This window comes from Rhopalosiphum padi, chromosome 3 (assembly GCF_020882245.1).
Source record: "Rhopalosiphum padi isolate XX-2018 chromosome 3, ASM2088224v1, whole genome shotgun sequence".
Lineage (NCBI taxonomy): Eukaryota > Metazoa > Arthropoda > Insecta > Hemiptera > Aphididae > Rhopalosiphum > Rhopalosiphum padi.
The window spans coordinates 38,496,273-38,523,934 of record NC_083599.1 but is presented as its reverse complement, the minus strand read 5'-3'; the positions used below and the strand labels follow the sequence as shown (position 1 = coordinate 38,523,934).

The 27,662-nt window shown below is 26.1% G+C and overlaps 1 protein-coding gene across 1 annotated transcript; it reads left to right on the top strand.

Annotated features, from left to right (window-relative positions):
- The first annotated feature begins 1,300 nt into the window (after positions 1-1,300).
- LOC132926993 (bestrophin-4-like) lies at positions 1,301-27,483 on the top strand. The gene is made up of 10 exons (XM_060991431.1): positions 1,301-1,879; positions 17,107-17,217; positions 18,966-19,137; positions 19,241-19,370; positions 19,548-19,789; positions 21,146-21,418; positions 21,509-21,724; positions 22,752-22,986; positions 26,472-26,599; positions 26,666-27,483. The coding sequence occupies exons 1-10, from the start codon at positions 1,809-1,811 to the stop codon at positions 27,056-27,058; spliced, it is 1,971 nt and encodes a 656-aa protein (XP_060847414.1). The 5' UTR covers positions 1,301-1,808; the 3' UTR covers positions 27,059-27,483.
- Positions 27,484-27,662: the final 179 nt, after the last annotated feature.

Here is a 27,662-nt window from a genome sequence, read left to right as displayed (position 1 = left end):
TAAGTGTAACATTATCAAACTGGTTAAGCTTAATATATAATTTTAATGAGTTAATATTATAAAAGTTAAAAAGATTTAAATTTAATTTACGCCACAACAATGTACATTTGTAAATAGGACTCTGAGATGTTACAGTCTTATAAAATTGAATAGAATTTAGATTAGAATGACATTTATTTCTAGTATTATAATTATGATCTATGGTATTATTGGTATTCAAACAATATCTGTATTAATACAATTATATACAAGTAAAAGTAAAGATTTATAATATAATATTGAGAAGCGTTGTACATTGAAGTCAATATATAACTGATTTGTTGGGTATAAAAATGGCTTCGAGTTAATAATTTTTATTAAACTGTTAATAGTTGTATTTAACGGAGTCAAATAATCTTTATACTCTTCTAGGGACCACCCCAAAAAGGCAATCCTTAGTAAACTAAAGACTAAACTAAAGATATATATATAATTCTCAGATATTTAATATCTAAAACATATTTTAAGCTTTTAAAATTATAAAATAGTTTTCTGATAGTATACTTACCAATTTATCTACATGATAATTCCATTTTAGTTTTTCATCGAATATTAATCCTAAATATTTAATATGATTTACTCTTTGTAAATGTTTAAATGTATTTATAAAAAACAATATTCTAACTTAAAACAGTTAAAACTTAGTCAAATCAACCCATTCTTAATTTATAAATTGAAACTACATAATATGTACTTGATTGGTTTAGTTGATTATTATAAACATAACGCACACATAATCTCTTCAATACTCAACAATTTGGATGTTTTCTTAATCATAAAACGTCATTTACGTTTACAAAAATTATACAATCGGCAACCGCAACGTTACGTGTTAATGCCAATCGTAAACAACAACGATGACGTGATTCGAAACAAAACGTATTTTCCAAATATACATGTCGAACCCGTGGTTATAGGTGTACCAATTTACCCGTGAGTAGTATGATAGCCGTGTATAATGTATAATATGCGGATAAATTTGGTGTACCTATGTGATTAACCCACCCGTACACTGTTATTACATAGGTTTTTTTTTGTTACTGTACGGCATGATAAAAACACCACGCGATGTATTATTATTGTTATTATTATATGTTTATGATTTTAAAGTTCATTTGCGTGTGGAATCGTGAGTAAAAACCAAAGTCGCAAGTCGCCCGGCTGGCGCGTCGACCTCGTGGATATAGGTATACTTGGTGGCGACGGTGGTGGCGGCGACTCGTAGTCAATGCGCGCTATATAATACTAAATATGAATTAGTTTGTGCACATGCCGCCGCAGTGTCGTGCCGACGTTCGCGCGAACAACTGCAATGGTGATCGCTACGCGTTGGGATGTCGTCGGACACCGGCGCCAGTAGATTAGTCGCTCTCGCGTCCGAGTAATTTTTTTTTCGTTTTACTCAGCGCCCCCCCGTGTGCCGGCGGTCAGAAATTCAACCACTATATTGGTTAAAAATAAGTGCATTTATCATGTTTTGCGCTTTATCGTGACGATGTCATAAACTATTATAAATACGTATATAGCTTACGCGCGCGCGTTACGATAACGATTATACCGTCAAATTTCCGTCCGTCTGCTAACGTATCGCGAAATCGGTGACAAAATTATTAGAGTTATTAGTTAATACACTATAGTTGGGAATTTTTTTCTCGCGCGTCGTCAGCTACAGCGGTATCCTTAGCGCAGTATTACACCGGTGTTGTAATAATACATAATAATTGTACATAATATCGACGACGACGGCGTGACGACAATATCGTACAACAATGACTGTTACTTATACAGCAGAGGTGGCCACGTGCAGAGGTTTTGGATGTTTTCTCAAACTACTCTTGAGGTAAGGTTATAATTTACAACACATTTAATATGTTCAGATATTGTATAGGTACCCGCAAACACGCGACCATTATTGGATAACTCCAATAAATCGTCACGTTAGGTTAGGTTAATCGTAATATTATAGATTGTCGTGTATATTAATATTATTAATTACCTGTGATTAATTGGTTTGTATTAATAAAACGCCATACAATACACTATTGTTTTATACCCACTACCCTTCATTATGTACTAATTTGTTGTATAATAGGCACATTTATAGTATGTTTGTATTTGTTCAATGCTATACATATGCGGTTAGGTCTTATTGGTATATATACTCGCTGTTATGCAGTGCACCACCGTCGTTTGTTATAAACGTCTCATTTTCTAATTTATTGCTATATTTGTTAAGTATAAGTGACCTATGGTTGGTCAAATACTACCAACCATTTAACTCATTACGCATATATTATATGTGTGACCGTCATAGACATTTGCATTTCTTACATAGTTACTTTTAACATCTTACTTATCGTATCAAACAATATTATATTAATTTTAAGAAGAAACCATATCCGATATAAAAAATTTGCATTCAGCAGATCCAATTATAAGTTGATAGTTTTAATATAAGAAATTGACCTAAGACTTAGTAAAAATACTATTAGTTTTTATTTGTTATTTTAATTTGTTTAAGCAATCGTATAGAATAAACTCATTATAGTCATAATACGACAAATAGGACAATTCAAAATGCTTATGTTTCACTTAAAAGTTAAAAAAAATTGATATTAAGTCAATTCATTCTAATATTTAAATTAAAAACTTTAAATTGGAATTGCTAAATGAAAAATTGCTTCATTGCATGTTTATGTAAAACAAACATCCTTTTAAAATTCTCCGTATTTTACTTATTATGATAACATTATTGAAATTCAAATACAATTACCTATTATATTATAGCAATAATAAAGGATAATGTTATCTGTTTTTTTAAGATTTTTAGTATAATAATTTTTAGAAAAATTTTAGTATTTAATTAAATTTAGATTCTTAACGGATGATTTTACAATGATGTGTACTTTTTTGTGAATTTTGTTTGTCATCATACTTGGGATGATTTTTGGTAAAAATTTGGATCTAGTTGGCACTTTAGGGAAGTCAAAAGTAAAAATTTATCAGTACGTTTCTTATAATAATCGAGTAAAAAAAAAATAAGGGAAATGAAAATTTCCACGCTAAACCAGTTTTTAACAAAATTGATTTTTTTTATTTCGTTATTATTTAAAAACAAATAACCATAGAAACTTGAAACATTTTTCGGTGTTTATATAATCATTTCCTATACATGATATAATTTTCAATATAGTTTGACTCCTTTATAACTATAAATAAATAATTAAAACTTTAGCGGTTTTCTATAAAATTGTATCAATAAAACATTTTTCACTTGGTCTAAAACCTTGAAAAATTAATATGTTCTTCATAAGTACTTTATACTGGAACCAAAAAATCTAAAAACACAATTATTTTTTATAGATATTTGAAATTCAGATTTAGAGAAAATTACATATTTAAATGATAAATTAATTAATTATTGATGTTTATTATTTTGTTATAATTCAAAATTACAAAAAAAAATATTTGTGATGACTAAAGTTTTACTTTTACGTATATCAAAAATTTATTACACACTATGATAACTTTCAAGATATTACGTATTTATACCTATTTACGCTGTTTTACAGTAATGTATAATATTGACTCAATATTTTAAACCAATAATACAATTTTTTTGCATTAAGTCTGCCGTATTACTATTGCCAAAAAAATTATTCCAATATCACACATCCATTACAGTGACCCACTCGACATCTAATGTACATCAGAGTGGTACCCACTTATTGTCTACCTTTTTTAGTTTTTTTTTTTTATATTAATACACTTGTAAAAAATAAAAATATTAAGTAAGACTTTTAACAAAACACAGATAATATTATCCTTTATAGTAGGTATTATAAAACCTTAATTTTAACAACGTAATTACAAAGAGTGGAAATAAATACGGAGAAAGGTTTTAACAATATTTTTTCATTGTAGACAAAAAAAAATATACTTTTAGGCCTCTTAAGTAGATAGTTAATTATACATTTATAATACAACGTTATAGAATCGTATAACTCTAATAGAATGTATTATTCCTATTTATGTTTTTTTTTTACATAAATTTTAATAGAAGAAAATGAAAAAGAAAAAATTAAATCCGTATACTGTATGTCTGTATAGGTTAGGTATCTACTCCTCCACAATAATAGCTCTCAAATATACTAATGGTTTTTCATAATTTTATAAAATACCATAGTAAAATCAATAATTGTGATTTGCTTTAAAAACTGGAAAAGTCCAATATAGGTACAATTAATAGATACACAAAATATACTTTATAAAGTATAGTATACTCTATAAATTATGACACGTGGATAAGTTTTTACTTGGACCGTTAAGTGCAGGAAATAATCCAAAAACGAACTATTCATAGGTATATTATCATTTTGACTATTTTTTCTTATTTAAATATTTTATGAATTACAATGTTTTTATTATAGTTCTATATTCAATATATAAAACATTAACTACTACAATAAATTATTTGGAGTATGTCCATACACGATTAAAATATATACGTTAGTCAATAAATTTAAATATCTTAATACTTTTCTAAACAACAGTATGCCGTAACAACGATCAACTTGCACTTATTTATTATTTTTATAAGTTCATTGCATTTCTATAACACTAAAAATTCTAAATGTTTTTACACATGTTTTGTCCCGTAAAAAGTTTTGCTATTCCATAATGACTGCCAAATAACAATTTTGGAGACCCATGATATGGCCATATATTAGAGTATTAGACTATACTATTCTCTAAGGTATAGACTATAGCCAGTTGTGCCCTGTTTACGGGCCTCTCTATATAAAAAAAAAAATACTGTATCACAAATTATTATTATTATTTTACTCGATCATTGGCCGATACGAAGGACCATGTGATTTAATGTAATAATATAATGATAATAGCTTTGTTCGAGCCGCATTTTTTGTTAGTATGCGTGTTCGACCTTGTACTGGGGAAGTGACTGATCAAACACCGGTTTTTAAATATTTTTGCTATAGTTACTATTATCAAAAACATCGAATGTTTTATTTTGTAAATTTCAAAATACTGACATTAAAATAAATTAAATTATCTTGAGTTCAATTCATGATTGTGCACAATCACAGTACATATAAACAAAGCACTTGCAGTTTTCAATTATAATACTGAAAAATATTCATAATTTTTTACGTACCTATATATTGGCTATATTACATTTTTAATTATTATTATTTCTTTTTTTTTATTAGACTTTATCTAAACCAATAGTCTCAACAATTATATATAAATATATATATAAGTATAGTTAGTTTTCAATATAAAATTTAAGTCAACAATTAAAATAATTAGATAAATATAGCTAGGTAATTGCACAAGTGCCGTTTTAACAAATTTGTTTACTGGACAAATTTAATTATTTATACAACAAATACTTAATCAATTTATCACAAGACGTTAGTAGACAGTAATATATCAAATATGCATTGTCTCTGACAATTATTAATTGGTTTCTGTGATTTTTTTTATTTAACAAATATGATAAATATATAATAAATATAATGTAAATATTTAAAATTGTAGATTATTGTATTTTCTTATAGAATTTGAACCTTTTTTTTACACACAAATATAATAATTACAAACTTTATACTTCAATGTTTGAAACTTGTAACTTCAAATTGTTATGATGGAGCTTTGATATCATTATCTTTAAAAAAAAAAATAATAATCAAGGTCGGTTAAATCATTAAGATGGATAGGAGAACATGTATTTAATTTTCTCAATCATAAATCATAACACTTCCCTATGATGACTACTATTGTCTATTATTGATTAAATATATTGTTTATGTTTTGAGGATCATGTTATTTTTATATGAGTTCATGATACGAATTCATAATATAAAATATTGTATCATAGTTATTAACTTATGAACAAAGACAATAATTGTAAATGTGCTAATAATAATAATAGTACATGTATATAGATAGCTAAAACTTGTAATACAGTAAAAGATAAAAAAAAAGTTTAAAAATAATTGCAGAATGTAATGTTATTGTTGTAACTTTTAAGGTATGTTAGTTAATAATTAGATACATACTTTAAAACATTTTATGAATAGAATCGTTAATATAATATTAACTACGTATTTATCGTAATTTGTGATAGTCATAAATATGTAGATATAGAATTATCAAATCATTATTAGGTACATCTACACTATTTTAAAAAGTAAACTTTAATTAAGTTATTATGTATATATAATGTATTTATTATTCTCTAAAAGATTAGGTAAGTGTTTAAAATAAAAAATATGTTGATAAAAGCTTATAATGTATTATATACAATATACTTGACAATAATTATTTACCACATAAGTCTAAAGATGTTAAAAATAAAATGAACTAATTATCTATTGTATGATGACAAAAATGTACAGACATTTTTTTCTTAATTATAATTAAATATGTTTGTGTTGTATAATTATGCTGTAACTTTTTTGAACACAATGTAGTTCCACACTTCACGACGTTTATTGCATTGAAATTCTAACTGTGCATCGTTTGCGCATTACTATTGGTAATTTCAATATTCTTGTAACTTGTAAGCCAATTACGCATCTTTTAATAATTGAGTTATGCTTCATTTGCGTATCAGCATAATATACACACAATATAACTGTGAAAATTTAAAACGTCAAAAATTCAAGTTATTCACTAATTTTCAACGAAAAATTTTACATTCGAGATACTCAATTTTCAATTATTCACTAGTTATTTTTGTTTAAAAATATAAACGGATAGTTCAAAAACATTAATTAGTAACTACAACTAACCTACAGATTTTTATAGTAATATGAACCTATATTTTGAATTTTCTATTATAATCATAACTATTATTTAGAATTTAATTGAATTAGTCAATTTTTTTTTTAATTATACATGTTCATATAGACAGGTATTTGTTATATTACCAATGTGAATTTATAAAAATAATTGTTGAATTTTCAAGTTTAATCAGAATTTATTATTAAATATTTTTTTTAATATGTGATAACATTGATAAACGACTTAAATACTTAATTACTTTTTAAATTACTTTTATACCTTTCTGGCTTCTATATATTGTTCAATATTATTTTGATGCGCAAACATGTACCCACGATATTTTGGCACAGATAGAAAGACGATGCGCAAACGATAACCGACAAAGATTTTATATTTCGAATTCCGACTTCAATTTTTGTTTTAAGCTATTGACCCAATATTTTTCTTTTCTTTTCAATTAATTTGATGATAATCTAAAATAATTTTTTGCAAATCATATCGTATAAAATACAATTTTAAGAGCAAATATACTATAAAATATTTCACTCAGTGTAGTGTATGAGATTATTGTCCAATGTCAATTACGTACAACAACGATCACTTTCTAAGTGATTTACTAAAATCAAAATTATTATTACTTAGTGATAATCGGCTGCTACGTATAATGAACCACCAAATTCAATAATTTATTTTTATTTATAATAAGAATTAGAGATGTACAAGTTAATCGATTAATTTTTACGAATTATATTAAAAGTGACGAGATGCTATAATTTAAAAATCTGTAACTGGTTACAGATATAGTAGGTAGTTACTTAATTACGTTTAAAGTTAAAGTTATAGTTGATTTTTTTTTTTAAATACCTACTAAATATTTGCGTGTATGCGAGGTTAATAAGAAAAAGTATTATGTACGTAAGTTTGAACTAAAAATTAAAAATATTAATATTTAAACTTATTACCTATTAAAAGATTGGCTACAAAATATTACAAAATGTAACTATGTTACACAGGTAACTAGGATGTATGGTAAGTGAGAGAATATTGCACAATATATAAAATTATAAACATTAAAATGATTAAAACTATAATACCTATAGGCTATATTATTATGTTGGCATGAAATATGGATGTAGATATACACATATATGGATAGTAACTTATACACCTGAAATACTACAAATCATCTATATGTAATATAAAAATGATTTAATTTAACAACGTTAAAATTGAGCATGCTCAATTAAAAATATTGCACTAATAAGAATCGTGCTCAATCGTAATTTACATTTTTACCCCAATTTATTTTACAAATTACAGCAATATACTAGATTTATTAAATAAAATATGATAAATGTTTGTATATTATTAAGTAGGTACCTATATCATTTTACAAATTTCCGTCTTTACATAATTAACGAATTTTGAAAAAATCCGAAAGTAGGAGTTCGTAATGTTCGTATATTTACATGCATACCTATCATTAAATAATAATAGATTAGATATAATATTAATCCGTCCTTCCCAAATAGATAGGTGCAGCATTAATATTATTTCTATTTCCTTGTTATTTATAACTTAAGTTACCATAATTTTTGTACATTAATTGAACAAATATATTGTTAATTTTATTACTAACTAATATCATTTTGGGCTTTTCAATAATTTTTTTTTTTAAATCGAGGTATTTTTTCTTATTAAAAATAACCGTACCTATGTACAAATAATTATATCTTATTATTAATAGGTATTATTTTTGCTATTCATATTTATTTGCCACCCTGCCCATCCTAACTCAATATATTGTTAAATTAAACTCAATATCATTAGTAATAAATAATAATAGTATATCATTATTATACATAGCACGTTGATTAATAAAATTAGAAAAATAATTTTAAAAAATAGGTACAGTTGTTAACATTTTTTAATTTTCACAAATAATAGTAATTTTTTAATACGTTGCATATTATTGCGATGTTAACATTTTAAATATTTATCAATGATAAATTATCATTGAGTGAATTAAATTTTGTATGTTAATGGTATACATGACTTAAAACGAAGGATAAAAAAATGTATTTGTCATAAAAACTAATCTAAATTTTACCGTGTATCTACTATCATAGTATATTTTTGGTGTTTGATTGCATATTATAAATTAATTGTGGTATATGATACTTTTAGTCAAGGACGGATTTAGCGAGGCCCTTAAATTAAAAAAAAAGTGTAATCAATCTCGTATGAGTGATAGTTAAACCTAATGATATTTAGACGTTAAAAATTAAAATTAAATACTTATAAATATAATGTTCAAATTAAATAATAATATAAGTATAAATGAATATTTTTATACTACAATAATTACTAAAAAAGGTACTTCATTAATTTCTTTGAATAAAATAATACACTATATATTTATAAAATCAATAAAAAATTTAATATTTTGACTGAATTAAATTGTAATTTAATTATTGAATGAAATATCAGCTATCCAATATCAATTAATTTGTTCACCTAATTAAACAATTTAACTTCAGTATCATACTATCATAGCCCTTAAGTCAAATATAGTTGTACATATTGCTTTGTTTAAAAATGTAATTTCCTCAAAAATTTAAACTAAACAAACTGTCTACAAGAAAATAAATTGATTTTATGCATCTTTGATATTTCATTTATATTTATAGAAAAGAATTAAAAAATTCAAATGTCTATAAACAACTTAAATATAAAGTCAAAATAATTAGGAAATCATGTATGAAACTAGGAAATTATAGCATAAAAATATTTAATGAAAATTTCAAAGGTCTACGCTTATTTGTTTTTGAATTATAAAAAATATCAAAATCGATTGAGGATAAATAGTTAATTTACGGGTTAAATATTAAATGTCATGAAAATTGTATTTTCAAATGTCCATGTCACTTCCCGGGAGGCCGAGAAATTTTTTTTTTTTATCATACAAAGAAAAACTTATGAGGAATCTTGTTTTAAATATTCAAATCTTAAATATAAAAATACAAATTTATAAATTTCTAACTAAAAAATAATTTGTAAATTTTTATCAAAATTCTAACTTAAACACTAATAGAAATTAAATATTAAGACTATGTATTTCATTTTATATTTTATTTAATTGATAAATGAACAACTTATGAGGATTGTATCAATTTTTTTACACTTTTTAATCTAGCTAAGACAACTTTATAGATTATACAACTTTCGAAATATTTTATAGAAAAGAAAAATTAAAAATTTCAAATACCTATACATAGTTTAAAAACAATCAAAATATTTTGATAATTTTTTCATCTATAAAAATTCAAATGTAAACATTGAATAAAAATTTCAAATATCACAAGTAACATCATATTAGTGATATATACAGTTAGTTTTTGAGTTACAAAAAAAAAAAAAACAAAATCAGTTTTGTCAAATACTATAGTTTTGAGTAAGAAACCCCATTTTTATTTGATTATTTATTTAATTTTTGTTTTTTTTTTCCCAGTTTTTAAAAAGTGCTGGAATTTTTCACTTTTGATCCCTCTAAGTACCAACTAGATCCAATTTACTACTTTAAATCACTCTCAAACGTGAAGCATTTTTGGTGTTTTGTAATGTAGTTACAAATATAAAAACAAAGAAATAAAAAAATACACATCATTGTTATATCAGTATGTCATCACTCGTTACACAACTTAAAATATCATATTTTATCAAAGAAAAATTATAACTTTAAAATTATGCATAGTATAATAATCGATGAATTATAAATTCAATATATATTACCAATGTTTAGATACATATAATACCTACTAAATATTTTAATATTTTTAGATTTTCTGTAAGTTGTCTATTTCAGATTTAGTAAATGTATAATTGGTTGAGTCAGAAATAAATATTATAAATTATATAGTGTTTTCAAACGTCCTAATAAACCATGAACATACTTATGAAGTTAAAACAATTAGTTTGTATAAATTAAATTTTTTAATAATATGCACTATGCAGCCATAACAACATTTCCTAGTTCTGTATTATGATATAGGAAATATTAAAATACATAAGTCTGACACTATAAGCTTCATAATAGTACTAGGTATTCAATACTCAATAACTTTTTTTACCATTTATGGAATTGTATACAAAAGATGATCCATTTGAAAGTCAACACTCGTTATTTCAAATAGTTAGTTCTAGTAAGTAATGAGTTAAGAAGTTAAGATACTTAAAATGTAAATGAATCACCTTATAGATACTTTATATTTTCTATAAAGTAAAAATGGTAAAAGTGTATCAAGTAAAAGTAAAGTATTATTAGCTGCAAAATAAATATATTTTAATTAGAATTAAAATTTTATTTTTAAAGAAAAATATAAGAAACTATAACAAAGTCGTCGTCATAGTAATAAAAAACCTTCAATACTTCCGAAGATAATGATTAATTGCATTTAAGGTTATTCGCTACAATTGTATGATAATAATAAATCATAAAACAAATCAACACCTAAATAACACCAACATATTATTACGTGTTTACTATAGTACGCCTACTTACAAGTATTTTGTTTGTATAAAATATCATAATAGCATCTTACAATAAATTAATTGTTTTGAAACGAATACTGTTGTGTTCAAATAATGTTCAATACCGACAATCAAATCACCGATATTTTTTAATTTGTGTGTAACTATAATAGGCTGTTATAGTACATTAAAATGGTATAATATGGGTTTTATACTTTCATATTACAATTTCAGTGAGAATTTTTAGTTTATATTATAATATCTAGTAGTTCTAGTTATCTCCCGCGAAAATTAAAAATAATATTTTTTTTTTAATTTCCATGCTATAGATCCCCGTCTCATAAAAATGATTAGGTATATTCAAACACAACAATTATTTTTTGTTTTATTGTTTATACCTAGTGATTAGTATATTATATTATTAATATCTAAATTACATAATATATTATAAGTTTATTTATTGTTTATCATTGGTCTACTGATACGAGTACATTAATTTCAATATGTATACGTCAACTGACAACATTATCTGGTTTCTCCCACTTGTCATGCGTCTGTCACAATTGAGTGTTAAACCTAAATTCCACAAAAACAAAAAAAATTATTATGTCCCTCTTCTACTAATAAGTTAATTAATATTAAGTAAAAGGCGTAGTCACACGGAAGAGTATCATATAAACATTTTAAAATTATTTAAAAAAAACTTTACTTGAAAATGGATTGAAACAAATATAAGTCTCTTTAATATCTGTACAATCTAATCTAATCTAATATGTAATCTATAGTGATATAATCTAAAACCCAACAGTAATAACTATTATAAATGTATAAATACACTAATTAAATATAAAGGTGACCAGTAATTACAGAAAATTATAAAAAAAATACACATTTCAAGATTTTCAATATCATACCAAATATTAAAATACAAAACTTTAGTTTTATTTTTGTTTAATTAAAAATAAATAATAGTAAATATGTTAAATTAAACCAAATTAAACTACGAACCAAATAAAATAACTTAATTAAATACTTAACTATTAACTGTAAACTATAATTTTTATTAATTGCCCATTATTTGTGGAAACAATATCGACTTTTGATTTTAAAATACTAACAATCATTAAATCATTTTAGTTTATTAAATCAGAGTTTATTAATGTTATCAAAACATAAATAATAAAAAAATGAAAATCTATAATTTTTTTTATTTTTTAAGGCCAAAATGTAGCTCACTGAACATATTCCTGGAGGCGTCAGTTGACAGTCACAATTGTCAATTTGTAATAAAATATTTAAAATGTATGTTACATAAGATGATAATTATATTGAAAACTATTCAAAGTACGATCCAAAATACGATCCAAACTCAAAAGTATATATTTTTTTTTACATCGATTAGATAACAAAATTATAATATTTGTATTAACTTACACATCTAGAAATATCAAAAAAATATTTATAGAATTGGTCAAATAATGCGAAACTAAGCTAATAAAATTGAAGTAATAATTATTAAATTTATAATTATATACAGTTAATGGTTTATTATATAGCTATATTTATTGATCTTACGGCTTACATTACCTAGGAATAATTTTATTTTCATAAATCTTTAAAGGACAAAATATGAGCCCATAGGCTAGTTGCACCTACAATATCATATATTATATTTTGGGACCAAGTGTTGCGCTCTATATATTTTATGGCAAGTAAACCAATATTTGCTCTCACGTCTCAATTTTACCTTCAGGTATAAAAAAATTGTTTTTATCCAATCTAATTCCATCGAAATTAAAATATTATGCGTTATACATCAACTAAGTATGTTTATTAAAATAGTTTAAAATTAAAAAATTAAATTGATAATTTGATAACTGAATGATTGGTTAAAAATTTTTTGTTTTTGAAAAAAAGTATTCTTACACTTAAAATATTATTAGTTGATTTGCAGCTAATATTCTATAACGTCTTTAAAATCAACATACACAAGTAGGAATTTGAGTACTTAATATACACTGATATATGAATAATGTATATATATATATACAAAATCAAGTTTTCATTGTTGCAAGTTACTTATAAGTTCGTTGCACTGCATAATACTGTTTGATTTATACTATGGAGTAATTATGATAAATGATAATTATTGATAGTTTTAAATACTTTTATAATTATTATACAATTTTATTACATTTATAATAAGTAGATACCTATAAGTGTTAATTATTCTATTATTTCTATTATTTTGTTTAAGTATAGTCACTAAAGTTTTACTGAATATAAATAATTTTTATTTTATTTAGTGCAATAATTAATTTATTAATCTTGAAAATGACTATGGGCGCAATTGATACATAAAAGTTATTTTAAACGCAATTGGTAAAATCCCTTTTGGAAAAATTACTGTGTTTAATGACAACACATATAATTGATACATTATAGATTTTTTTAACCTAAACAGTGTGTAGACTATATTATGTTAATTTTCTATGCATGGTTAATACAATGATATTTGATAATTTTCTAGAATTGTATGTGTATCAATTACTTAATTTTAAAACTGAAATTATTTTTGATAATGTTAAGTACCTAAAGAAGCTTTGTAGAATATTTTTTTAGTGATACAGTGATCTATTCATTTTGATGTACAAGTTTATTTTGTGTGAGATTTTGAATCATGTTTTAGAATCTAAAATTTAGATAATAATCTATCTTAATATAATGATTATAATAGCTACTTATTAATTTAGTTATAGTTTATAATAATTTTAAAATGGTGACTTATAGTAAAAATAGTAGGTACTTATATAGTAGTATTACTTAACACTTAAACACATTATTGATACCTATTTATAATTATGAATTTGTAATTACACTATTCCAATCTAATCTAAAATAATTTTAATTATTAAGCCAACATTCAACTTACATAATTGAATAGTTTTCACTCTATTATTGCACGTAGGTGTCACGATTTTTCTAAGAATCTTAAGTGAATAATTGCCTCTGAAAAAAGAGAACATTAGGTATTTTTAAATTAAATGTTTGTATTTGATAAAATAATATTATTGCAACTTGGTGATTAATTACATACTTATTAGACCGTTTTTTTCGATGATGTGTGCTTAATATTTGATTACACCTGATATATACTTTGTAAAACCGTTATTGTTCGTCGGGTAACTTGTGTGGTCTCACTTGTCTGTGTCTTAGGTATATAAAGTATATACGTGTAGCACAACAAATACCAAATTCTTACTGTTACTATAATTTATATTTTATAATTAATATTAAAACAAATTTATTATTATTATCGAATTTTTAGAGACTATAAACTGTGTTCGAGAAATTAATTTTTCCATGTTTATTTTTTTGAATGGTTTACATTTTTAACTATTTGCCTTATTTTTTACGCATGTGCAAGACAAAAATGAAACATACGGGTACAACGCCCTCTTAATCAGTCTTAAACAACAACATTCTTTTTATTTTTTTTAATGTGCTCTGTTATATACCTCATTATTTGTATTAATCTTGTTTAAATATTTGTTAAAATAATAAGTATTAAATATAATAGTAGTACCTAGTATAGAACTTTTAATAGAAGTAGAACTATCCACTAATACACTAATTTTTGTCTTTCATGTAGTAGTTCTTTAAGCAATTGATTATTCAGTAAATAAATTTTTAGAAATCTATAAGACCTGCATAGCAAGGTCAATTTGTGAGCCTGTACAATATACTGTATTTTTTTGAGTTTATCAATGACTATGTAAAAAAAAAAAAATGTTTTATAAAATCAATATAGATGTACAATAGTTGTCGCCAAATAACTTGGCTTAGTGGCCATTGCACAACAATGGTTCTCAAATTTTTTTTAAGTTTAAAATATCTTTATAGGAAGTCGTGGTCGTTTGCAAACTGATTAATTTTATATTTTAAATAATGCACGACATATTATCGATTTACGTCGTCTAAATATGTGATTGAAAACCATAGTTCATTATTTTTTGTTAAATTATAGTTCTCGTCTGTATCACGTGTATTCATTCTAAATTCAATAATTCGTTATATTAATATAAGCGTTCCGGTATTTCTGAAAGTGATAATTTTTCAATCATATTAGGACTATTAGGTATACTAAATTTTTGTATAAATAAAAATAAACCAAATTTTATACCACTTGACATAAACGACTGTGTACAATAGATTTTCGTCTATCGATTTCACCAAAATAATAACATTTGATAGTTGCTACCCGACCGAGCACATTTTAAATTGTTGTAACTTTTCTACAAACACGGCGTGAGCCAGATGGGATCCAGTTTGAGAACAATTGCCGCCAAAAAAAAAAAAAAGGCGCAAACGCTCTGCCAAATTAACCGCACTGCAGTCCCTCCGATTGAATTGTACGCATACCTACACTATTGTAACGCATTGGATATAAAATATTAGGTACGATTATAAAAAATATAACAATCTCTCGTTGAACATAATCAAACAGCGTGTTTCGACCATCTATTCAACTATTTAAATCAGATATAAACGAAATGTATACGCACATTTCACACTCCGACAACCCACAAGTCAATTACAATAATCAACAAACCGATGAAATAAGTCAACAAGTGTTTACGTCAATAGGTCAGTCATTCCATTTCGGCCGGCTGATTATATCCACGTTTATCATTGATTTTATGTATAAATAAAAACCAATATATCTTTATATAAATTATTCATTTTATCAAATAATGCTGTGAACTATTTTCAAAACAATTTTCTCATTCTTAATACCTACACGGGTCCTCTTTTTACAGATATATCGTAATTGTCTAAACGTATATATAAATGTAATGTTTTATCTTCGTTGTTACTAATACATTTTTTTCATTAAGAAAATATACCTACATTGCATAATAGCTTTATTTAATAACACCAGTGGTTACTTACCACAGTACTTTTTTTTTTTTGACTAAATTCGGCCATGATGCCCTGTCATGAAAACCAAGATAACACTATTAATAACAAATCAATCCCAATTTTCATTGATAATCAGTTTTTATACCTAATTTTACTAAATAAAATACAATACATATAAGTATTGTATAAGCATACAGTCGATTAAAAATCAATACACTTTTATATTTGAAAAAATAATGAAAAATATTAAAAAAAGAAAAATAATTATAAACATAAATATAATAATATTACTAATGAGAAGTGTGTAGCTGCTAAAGATGGCAAAGTTTGATTTTATTTTTGACAACTGGAAACTGAAGTCGAAGGAACTTTACCCATATATGGCTGTATCTACGTATATTAATATTATAATAATTAACGCTGAATTTAAGAAATCATGTGTATAATGTTATCTGAATTTATGTGGCTATTATAGGGTCCGAATGGGAATACACAAAATAATTTTTTTTTTTATTAGATTCGATTTTAAATTAAAAAAGATTTCAATAAATTATAAATATATTTTTATAATAGGTCTCATACGAACCACGGTTCCTCTGGAAAGTGCTCGCGGTGCACAATTTACAGGAAACTGCTGAATAAGATATATCTAATTTAAAATTTGGGATTTTAATTTGTATGTAGCCACAAAACAAATAAAATACTAATATCAATACCTGTAAAATACCAGCGTGGCTTTTTTTAAATGAGTTATACCTTTATTGGTTTTTTAAAAGTAAAATATTGGTTTTTATTGTTTTTTAGGTGGCGAGGAAGTATATACAAGTTAGTGTGGCCTGACTTGGCTGCATTCCTTTTTTGTTATTATACTCTGAATTTGACTTATCGCTTTGTGTTAAATCAACAGCAAAAAAGGTAAGTGTTCTTTGTTTATAATATTTTTAAATTGTTTAGGGCCAATAAAATATTAAAGAAATTTAAATTGTACGTCTAAAACAAATAGAAAGTTACTAAAAATAAAGTTTACAACATATTTTTGTTTACTTTACAAAAAAAACAGCTCGTATAACATTACAATATAAATCAGATAGGTGTACTTTTATTTCTACTTTTAAATTTACATTTAATAAGTTAAACGACTATTTAATACCAAATATATTAAAAATGTTTTTATCTTATTTCAAAAATTATATAATAATTTTAAAATAATGAATTCTTTACTTGCATCTACTTAATAAACTATTGGACACAGTGAATTAGTAACTATTGATTGCTTACAGAATATAATTGATGAATTGATCGATAAATAACAACTTTTTTAAAATTTTTTTTGTTATTACATTATACTATTTTATTATTTCGTATATAAATTACACACTGCACAAATATAAAAAATGAGTCTGTTCAGCAATTTTTTTCTATACAAATTATTTAAAATATAAAATTATATAAATATTACAATCAATTAAATTTAAAAATATAAGATATTAATTAAAGTTGAAGTTGGAAATTATCAGTTATCTCTTTTAAACAGCTAGTCTACTTTATTTATCTTATTATCATGGACGACATAGACATCACATACTTTAGTACTTAATTAATTTTTTGTACTATTGTATCTCTGTAACCGCATAATAAGACTTCCTCATTTTTTAATAAGTTTATTAATCTCCGCATAGTTAAGAAGGATGCATATAAAGTACAAAGCTATTATGGCATATCCTTCAAAACGGAGTTGTCGATAGTACCCATATATAGACATAGATTAAATTATATATTATGATGATCATATTAAAGTTATTACCTACCATGCTATCACTATTCAGTAGTGCTTAGTTATATATTATTAATGACTACTTTGTAATCATCATTTATACATATATATATCATAATTATTATATTAAGATAAATACAGAATTTAAATAGCTTACTGTGAAATTCAGAGAAGTCCGTTTTTTTAAACCTTTCAGAATGATCAAAAACATCTTTTATGATGTGAATTATTTTTGAAAATTATACAATTATACTTGTTTACAATTTTGAGCATGGGTGGATATTGGGGGGTGCTTGGGAGTACTTAGCTCCCCTCCCCTAAAAAAAAGATCGAAAGCCAAGTCACGTGGCCGGCCGGACGTCGTACTTATTTTACAAAAATTGCCAAAATCTTGGAACTTCACAAAATATTTTTTTTCCCCGAAATGTTGTCAATATAATAAAAAAAACCCAATACAAAGTTCTCCATAACTTTATCTTCAAATAACTGTAAAAATAAATTCTAGCGTTAATACAGAAAAAATTTTATGAGCGTATGAAATTTAATTTTTACGAAATAGCATAAAATAACGATATATTAAAATGTAAATATAGGCAATAATATAATATATCCTAGACTGACAAATCGTCTCTGTTCAGAATCGTTTTTCGTATACAATACCGGTCATTGAGTCATTGCATTTAAATTTAACATATCCATATAGTGACCTACTCTCCACCTCTACTATACAGCAGCAGAGCAATTCCCATTTGCCCACCCTTTTTTTAAACTCTTTTTTTGGTTTAATGTTGAACTTTTTTTAAAAATAAAATTATACAAATAGGCATAGGCAGGGTTGCATTAACAATCACTTAACATTTAAAACCGTGTGAATTATATTTTATTCAAGAATATTTGAAAGCATATCGGAGTATTGCGAAACATACAGCGACTTGATACCGTTGTCTTTTGTGCTGGGATTTTACATATCCATAATAATGCAACGGTGGTGGGACCAATATTGTTCGATTCCGTGGCCTGATCCTATAGCAGTTTACGTCAGTTCGCATATTCACGGACAGGTATGAACAATTTTTACAACAACACTGCGTGTATAAATCACGCTACATCCATCTGCATACCGGTATACTTACTGTTAAACTAATATCCGTTAAAAACCCGTAGGACGAAAGAGGGAGATTGATGAGACGAACAATCATGCGGTACGTCTGTCTGGGTCTGACTATGGTGTTCTCTAATATCAGCCCTAGAGTAAAGAAGCGTTTTCCTACACTGGATCATTTCGTTGAAGCGGGTACGTATAATTGGACTCGTTACTACCTATATGGTATATTGCCTTTGTCTAGTATCCAAGTAATAGTTTTTAAAAGTGACAAATATATTCTAATAATTATTACCTATATAATAATATAATGTACGTTTTATAATATTCAAAATACACAATGATGGATCGCTATTGTTTGTTGTATAGGATTATTGTTGGAAAACGAAAAAACGATCGTATTGGATTTAAATGACAAATTTCCTAGACACTCCAAACACTGGTTGCCGGTCGTGTGGGCGGCGAGTATAGTGACTCGCGCCAGAAAAGAAGGTCGTATCCGCGATGACTTTGCGGTAAAAACGATTATTGACGAGTTGAATAAATTTCGCGGTCAATGTGGTTTGTTGCTCAATTACGATTCAATAAGCGTACCACTGGTTTATACGCAGGTAAATTTGATATTATAATGAATTATTCATTGTATTATCGATTTAAACCATTTTAATACCACGTAAAAATCTGCAAAAAGTTTACTTTTTGATTTCTCGTTTTGTGAAATGTATATAATCTGAGTTTATATAGTAACACAATTGTGTAATACCTAACCCTAATGTGAGGAAAAAAATTTTATTAACACGACTTCCTTTCATTTTCGAACATATTATTTATTACGCCTATTAGATATATATCTATGTATTTCAAATTCGACATTTTTTTCGCATAATGAATTTATAGTTCATCCTTTAATTTTTATAATCATTGTAAAATTATTTGTATTTAATCGGTATATCTATAATTGTCCTACTAAAATTGACCTACTATATTGACCATTACTCATTACATATTTATAATAGTGACTGACAATTGTTTTTAATTTATAATTTTAGTATCAAGTCTATATATTTAAATAGATATAGTTATAAACTAGATTATAGGGAAAATACTAAATTGTATAGTAAATTTTATTAAAATTTTACATTCTATCAATTGATAATTATTTTTTTTTAATTGCGTGATTTTTATCACTCGCCACTCGGGAAATCTTCTAATAAATATTCAGCAAAAAATTTAAACAAAAGAACAGTAAATTTAATGGAACAAAAATAATCATTACACTTATGAAAATAAAAATTTATATTTTATTTTAAATTAAAAATAATTTTGTTATAATTACATACAATTAATAATTTTTAAATTATTGATATTATGGCCTTATATGTTTAGATATTTATCATTAGTTTTTAATTTCAAAAAAATTGTAATGGCTAATAAACAATATTTATTCTGCAGTTTCATTTAACCACTTATGGCTGCTATAGTAAGTATAGTCACTAAGTATTAAATATCATGTATCCAGAATTACTTGTAAGAGTTTTAAAGCCCGCCTGGGACTATTTTCTATTACATTCCTACATTTTCCGATAGTAATCTTAATTTAATTTAGAATTAATATTTTTTTTAAAAATCTAAAAGACCAGCGTCCTTATTTTAACGTTCTAATAATGCGCACCCAGGGCTATAATTTCTTCAGCCTCTATAATGTTAAGTCAGAGCTGAATATAACTTATGGATCTATAAATAATATTAAATAATATTATAAAATATTTAATAAAATAGTACCTAAGGAAATTACTTAACGAAACTATAAAAAAAAAATGTACAGTTTTACATAAATTCTACATTTCTATGTTAACGTAATATTTTATTTTTATTTTTACCAAACATTTAATCACGAATAAATAATATATACCTACCTACTCATAATGACTATTTATTTATTAATGAATGTTTATTATTTCTTATAGGTTGTGACTTTGGCCGTATATTCATTTTTCATTACAACTGTAATGGGAAGACAATGGCTAGATAAACCAGTGGCGCCATTAGCAAATCTTAAACATCAAACGGAATCTAATCCGGCAAATTATAACTATATCGATTTGTATTTTCCGGTATTTACTACTTTACAGTTCTTCTTTTACATGGGGTGGCTAAAAGTGGCTGAATCGTTGATAAATCCATTTGGAGAGGACGATGATGATTTTGAAGTCAATTGGATCATTGATCGTAATGTCCAAGTATATATAACGATTAAAAATATATCAATAACCCATCGGAATTTTCATCGAAGCCTATATTATTAAATTATATATAATTTGACCTCTTAGGTTTCATATCTTATAGTGGACGAAATGCATCACGAACATCCGGAGTTAATCAGAGATCAGTATTGGGATCAGGTGTTCCCAACAGAGTTGCCATATACCGTAGCTGCCGGAGAACGTGAACGGCATCCCGAACCATCGACAGCCAATATAGCTGTATCAGATGCAGACGCGGAATATTCAATGCCACCCAAGTGCTGTGATGACGGACAAACCATAGTAAATATAATATAATTTGTATCATACCCATATATCATGTTGTAGACACATTTTTATTTAAGCCCTAAAATTATTCTCATTTAATGAATTAGGTATACATTTTTCTAATTATAAGTTCGTATAATAAAAATTAATTCCGATTGTTTGTAAATTTTTTTTTTATGAACAGTTTTTAATTATGAACATTTTTAACTTTATTTCTTAGTTTTTCTTGTTAACCTCGTATAGTATTGAATAGTATCCCGGGAATCGACAAATTACTTACTACTTATTCAATTGTATAGCCTTTATTAGGTTTCTAGAGAATTAAACATTTTTAACGACATTATTGCGCAACTATTTTAAAGCAGTGATTTTTCGATTTCTTTTTGAAACTATAGCACATTTTATCCTTCACAATTTTGTCACGGCAACCAAGTCACACTGGCGTACAACGACGTTGTACTAAGGATACCTCATAATATAGTAAAATGCTTATCTTAATATAATTCGTCACCTACTGCTGATAGATTTTACAATTCGAACAAATACTACGCACAGTGGACACGTATACCTATCAAGTTAAACACAAACACGATGCGGTCGTGCCGGGTCCACCAACTGCCAGGTATCGATAAGTCAAAACGGCGTATATAGTGTGGCGGGCATAATGTCGTTTATTCGCATAACTCTTATTTTCCCGTACATATACATTACCCACATATTATAGGTATAACTGGTATAAGTATAACGCGCGTATAAGTGTATAACAAATAATAATATGAAATTGTAACAACACGATAGTCGTTAATCATATGCGATAGTCAGTCAGTCAGTGGCGCATATAGAAATTAATTTCAAGGGGGGTTAAAAAATATTTCCATTCTTAAATTCCAATTAATTATACAATCAAAATCAATGCCTGTACCAACCATACATTTTGGAAGGGGTTTGAACCTCTAAACCTCCCTATATACGCCACTGGATATAGTTCGTAACGCATTTCGACAACGAACCAACACGTTTTGATCTCACGTTCTTGCTGCAGGACGACGACGACGCGAACAGCGGCATACATTTCGTGGCGACAGGAGGCAGCTACAAGAGATCAAACAGTCAACTGCGCGGCCGTCCCATATCGTCGCACAGCTCCAACGATCACCATCACCATCTTAACAACCAGAGCGTGGCCAGTTCGCTAAACCGCGTCGGTTCGGTCACTTCCATATTGAAAAATCTGTTCAAGCGCACTGGCGGTACTTCCGCCCAGTTGTCTGGCGACGGTGAGTGACGTTATATTTCTTCGTGGATGCGCCATGTTATAATTTATTCCTGGCGGTGAGGTGGAGAGGTGCACGGGCACAACAATGATTTACACAAGTTTCAGCCAAGTGGCCTGAACCAGTCAAAAGCCATTATTTAAAGGTTCCAAGAACCCGGGCTACCTTCATTTCGTCCCTGATTTATACTATAATATATATATTTATACTATACGGCATTAAAATTTAAAATGTTAGTTCCAATAGAAGCGTATAGGTTAGTAAGAAGATAAAGGTTCTCCCAAATAATAAATATATATTGAATAATAAATCACGGAAACAGTTGAAGTACGCAAAAAAAGTAGTAGTTCTCTATCCCCCTATACGTATCTATATTTTTACGAATAGATAGTACTTATTCCCTATATAATGATAAACATAAAAATAAAATCTCTAATATATGGTATAATAATATTTTATAATAATCATTTAAATTTATAATTAAAATTTGATATTTTGGTATAGTTATCAAATTAATTACAACTACTGCCTATGCTATTATTGCATTCTGTTCACTCTGATTGATTCCGATACGAAATCAACACATAACATTTTTGACAATCATCGTAGTAAACCATCACTAAACCATTAAAATTATAAATTTGTCGTTTTTTTCATTCCCCCCCTCCTTATTGTAGACATATATTTTTCATTATTTATCTTTATAAAGTTAACTGGATACGTCCCTACATTCTACAGTTTATGTGCTAGATCAAATTTAAGACGTGGGTGCAACAACCAGACATCTCCATATTATGAAAATATTCGGCGCAACAACTAGTCATCTCCGGAGAAGTCTTATTATTGCAGAAAAAAAAATAAAACAGAAATTTCCATTCGTACCATGTCTCCGTATCTAACGATCAGATTTGTCTGATTGTTGCACCAATTAACGGACATTTTTTTTCTATTGGAATATACAAAAAAATAATTTTTGAAATAAAATGGAATCAATTATTTTATTTTGACGAGATTCGATCCTGTATGTGTTAACTGCCAAAATAGAACTATAGCTGTATACATAAATACATTATCTTATGCCAATATTATACCTAACTATCGTACTCATCAAATAAAAGTTTTGGAAATATGTTTGAATTCGTCATTAAACCTAGTTTTAAAATGAAAATTCCATTTATGTGAAATTAAACTCAGGAAATTCTTCAAAATAGATTTTTTAATTTTTAATATTAAGAATTTTAAAGCTTTATAATAATATTGAAGTGAAAAAATAAATTAAAAATATGAGGAGGTTGTTTTAAAATACATTTTTTGACGAATACAAAAATTGTATTGGATAAATATAGGTTAATTTAGTCAATAAAATTGTTAAAAAAATAGGTATATTTACAAAAACATAAAAAAAATGTAATTTAATACTCTGTTAATGCGTTCACGTACGGCGAGAGCGCTCAGCTATTTATTTTCAACACGAATGATCAATTACTACACACATATTTGCACAACTCATATATTTACATGCACGCAATTATAAAATTGCCTTAATTGAACTCCTTCAGTACAGTCTATATTATATCCCAAATAATTATAACAATCGTCAATCATTAAAATAAAAAACTGTAATGTAGCGATTGTTGCGAATCTGAGGTAAGCAACTTATTTTATACGTGAATGTCTATATTATGTGCAGCAGCCTGCAGTTACAAAACTCAGCGCCACAACAATACTACACCTGTAACAATATGATATAAAAATAAATAATAGAGTGACCAGCAAAAGTTTGAATGAACAACAACTAAAATAGAAAATATTTTAATGGACAATATTTGGAATGCATTTGTTAAAATTTCGTTTCAATTGAAACTAATTTTTTTTTTTTTTTACGCACTTATGTCAGAGGTATCACTAAACTGTTAAATTGAGCCTACTGTATTCTTAATAATAAAATACCTAATTACTAATAGTAAAAATATATTTGGTACTAATATAGGATATCTCCGCTCCAAATCATTTTTTGTATGTAATTTATTGCAATTAGAAATAGTTTCCGATGGTATTTTAATAATTACAGTGAATTGTCATTATTCTATTAAGTAGAAAAATGATTTAAGGACTAAGAGACCGCGTATTATTTTTTTATATTTTAATTTTGAAATAAATTATGAGCATTTTAAAATGTACAAAACATGATTCTTTTTTTTAAATGCTCATTTAATTTTACTTCAAAATCAAAAAAAGCTTCTAGTAGCCTAGATAAATATAATTTATTTATTATGTACCTATATTATGATATTAAATTCTGCACTGTTTTATAAATGCTCTATAAAGGTACCTTTATTTCGTTATTATATATTTACTAATAATACTTATACAAATGATTAAGTACCAACATTTTAATTTTTAAACTCTACTACATTTAATTATTTTCTGTTCTGTGTAAATTAATCTATAATGTTGAACCTTGAAATATGTATGTACCTTGGGCTTCACAAGTCTTAAGAAATTAACCCCATCCCATTGATAAATAACAGATTTAATTCTTAGTATTTATCAGACTTCAAGCGCAGTTTAAAAAAAATTATCTACTATACATAGGTACTTATTTTAGAAATAAATCTACTATCAATCTAATTTTCATCTCTGTTATCAATACTTAAACTTTGGATATATCAAAGTATATACCCCTCCCCCCATAAAAAAATTCTTAACATACAAGTTTTCTTTTTCTATGCTTAATCTAAACTAAAACAATTAAAAATGTTTACTAATTATATGAAGTAAACATTATTTTGGAGTCATTGCTAGTTTTCTTTTATTGAAAAATAAGATTTATTATGTGTAATACACTTACACAATTCTTAAACCAAAAATTACAAGTATTTTAAATTAAATAATAGACATAATAGGTAAGTTAGGTATTCAGTGTACTTACTTTTTATGATTTTGATCTTTAGTAGAGAGTACTTAATATTTTGTAAAATCAAGATTTTTTACTTGCCCATACCGGTTTTTATAGTGCCTAATTTATGTAAATCACCAGGCCCACATAAAATAAAAAAATATAATGGTCTAATTTAGAAACTTTATAGAAATAACAAGTAAATAAAAAATAAAAAAATATTTACTATTTTTTAGAAACTAAATAATTTAATGTCATTAAATTATTATAACAGTTTCTAATGATCTTTGAGTACTGGCTACACCATTACGTTATCAAGATATAATCTTTACTACCTTAAAAACACATTAATAATGACCAACACTTTGCCGGTGGGCTGAAAACAAACCAAGTTTTCGCTCCACTTAAAATCTAAAATTATCGTCTGTACAAATCTGTACAAGTCTATAGGCAAGCAATCAAGACAAAAAAAACATATTTAAATAATTTTAATATTAATAACCATACTACCAGCCCAACATTTTCATAATTTGGTAATTAATATAATATATTGTTTTTTATTTTGAAATTGTTAACTCATTTCGTACAGGACTTTTATCAAGAGTATCAAGCAGCAACAGATTGCCAGGCAGTAGCTGGCAGAGTCAAGATAGTTTACAAAGTAGCAGTAGTAAATTACTACAGCAACAGTTTGGCAGTGTACGAATCGCCGATCAGGTATTGTTAAAAAAATAAATAACAATCACAACAATAATTTAAAATATATTTTATTGTTTTGATTAGGTGATCGAGGAACTAGATGAACAAATGACGATCACAGCGGGGGGTCGGCTAGAGAGGCGTAGCGAGAAACCAAACGTGCGCACCGTATTTCCACCTCAACCACCATTGCCGAACGACTCTGCATCATCAAATTTATCAAATATTACTTACACAGAAGTATTATCAGCTAACGACGATTTTGGCTATCAAGATGGAAAACAAGAAGATACATTGATGCGCAGTGATAGTGACAGCAGTAACCACCACACGCCTAGTACATCTAGTTTGTTGTTTGTTGTCGAACCAGTGGTAGACCAATCTGCTGCTATAAACAACGATGCACCTAACAGTAGGACTTCGTCAGTCACTTATGATTATGAAACATCTAGACGGACACCCGACCATCATGACTAGAATTTTATTGATTATGTTAATTTAAATTTTATTTAGGATGTATACACTATTTTAAACCAATAAACAGATAATTTCAAAAGGTTAGAGTAAAGTATTTTTAAGAAATGTAATAAGATGTATAATACAATATTACAAGCTACCTAATATTATTTGTCAACTAGTTACAAACTAGATTACTAACAATATATACTTTAAAATTTGCTTAATGATAAAAAAGGTTTTACAACTAAGTAAAAACTGAAAATGGGCAAATTGTTATTGTTACCAAACACTTGAAACTAACTGATTTATGTACCATAATAAGCTCATAATCATCAAAATGTAAAAATATAATAATAACCATTTGCAATGTATTTACAAATCTAAAGACTTAAACAGTAAGTTATATATTGAATTTTACAAATATATTTTTCTTTTTCACACTACTAATGAAAATTTCTTAATTATTAATTTTATTTATAAAATTACAAACTTCATCTATTATATTGTAGGGAAACATAAATAAAAAAAAAGATTATAAACACCATGATCAAGACTCATGCATAAAACTAGGGCTAGGATTTCTATGCAATAAAAATTTGTAAAATATGCAAAAAAATTTTTT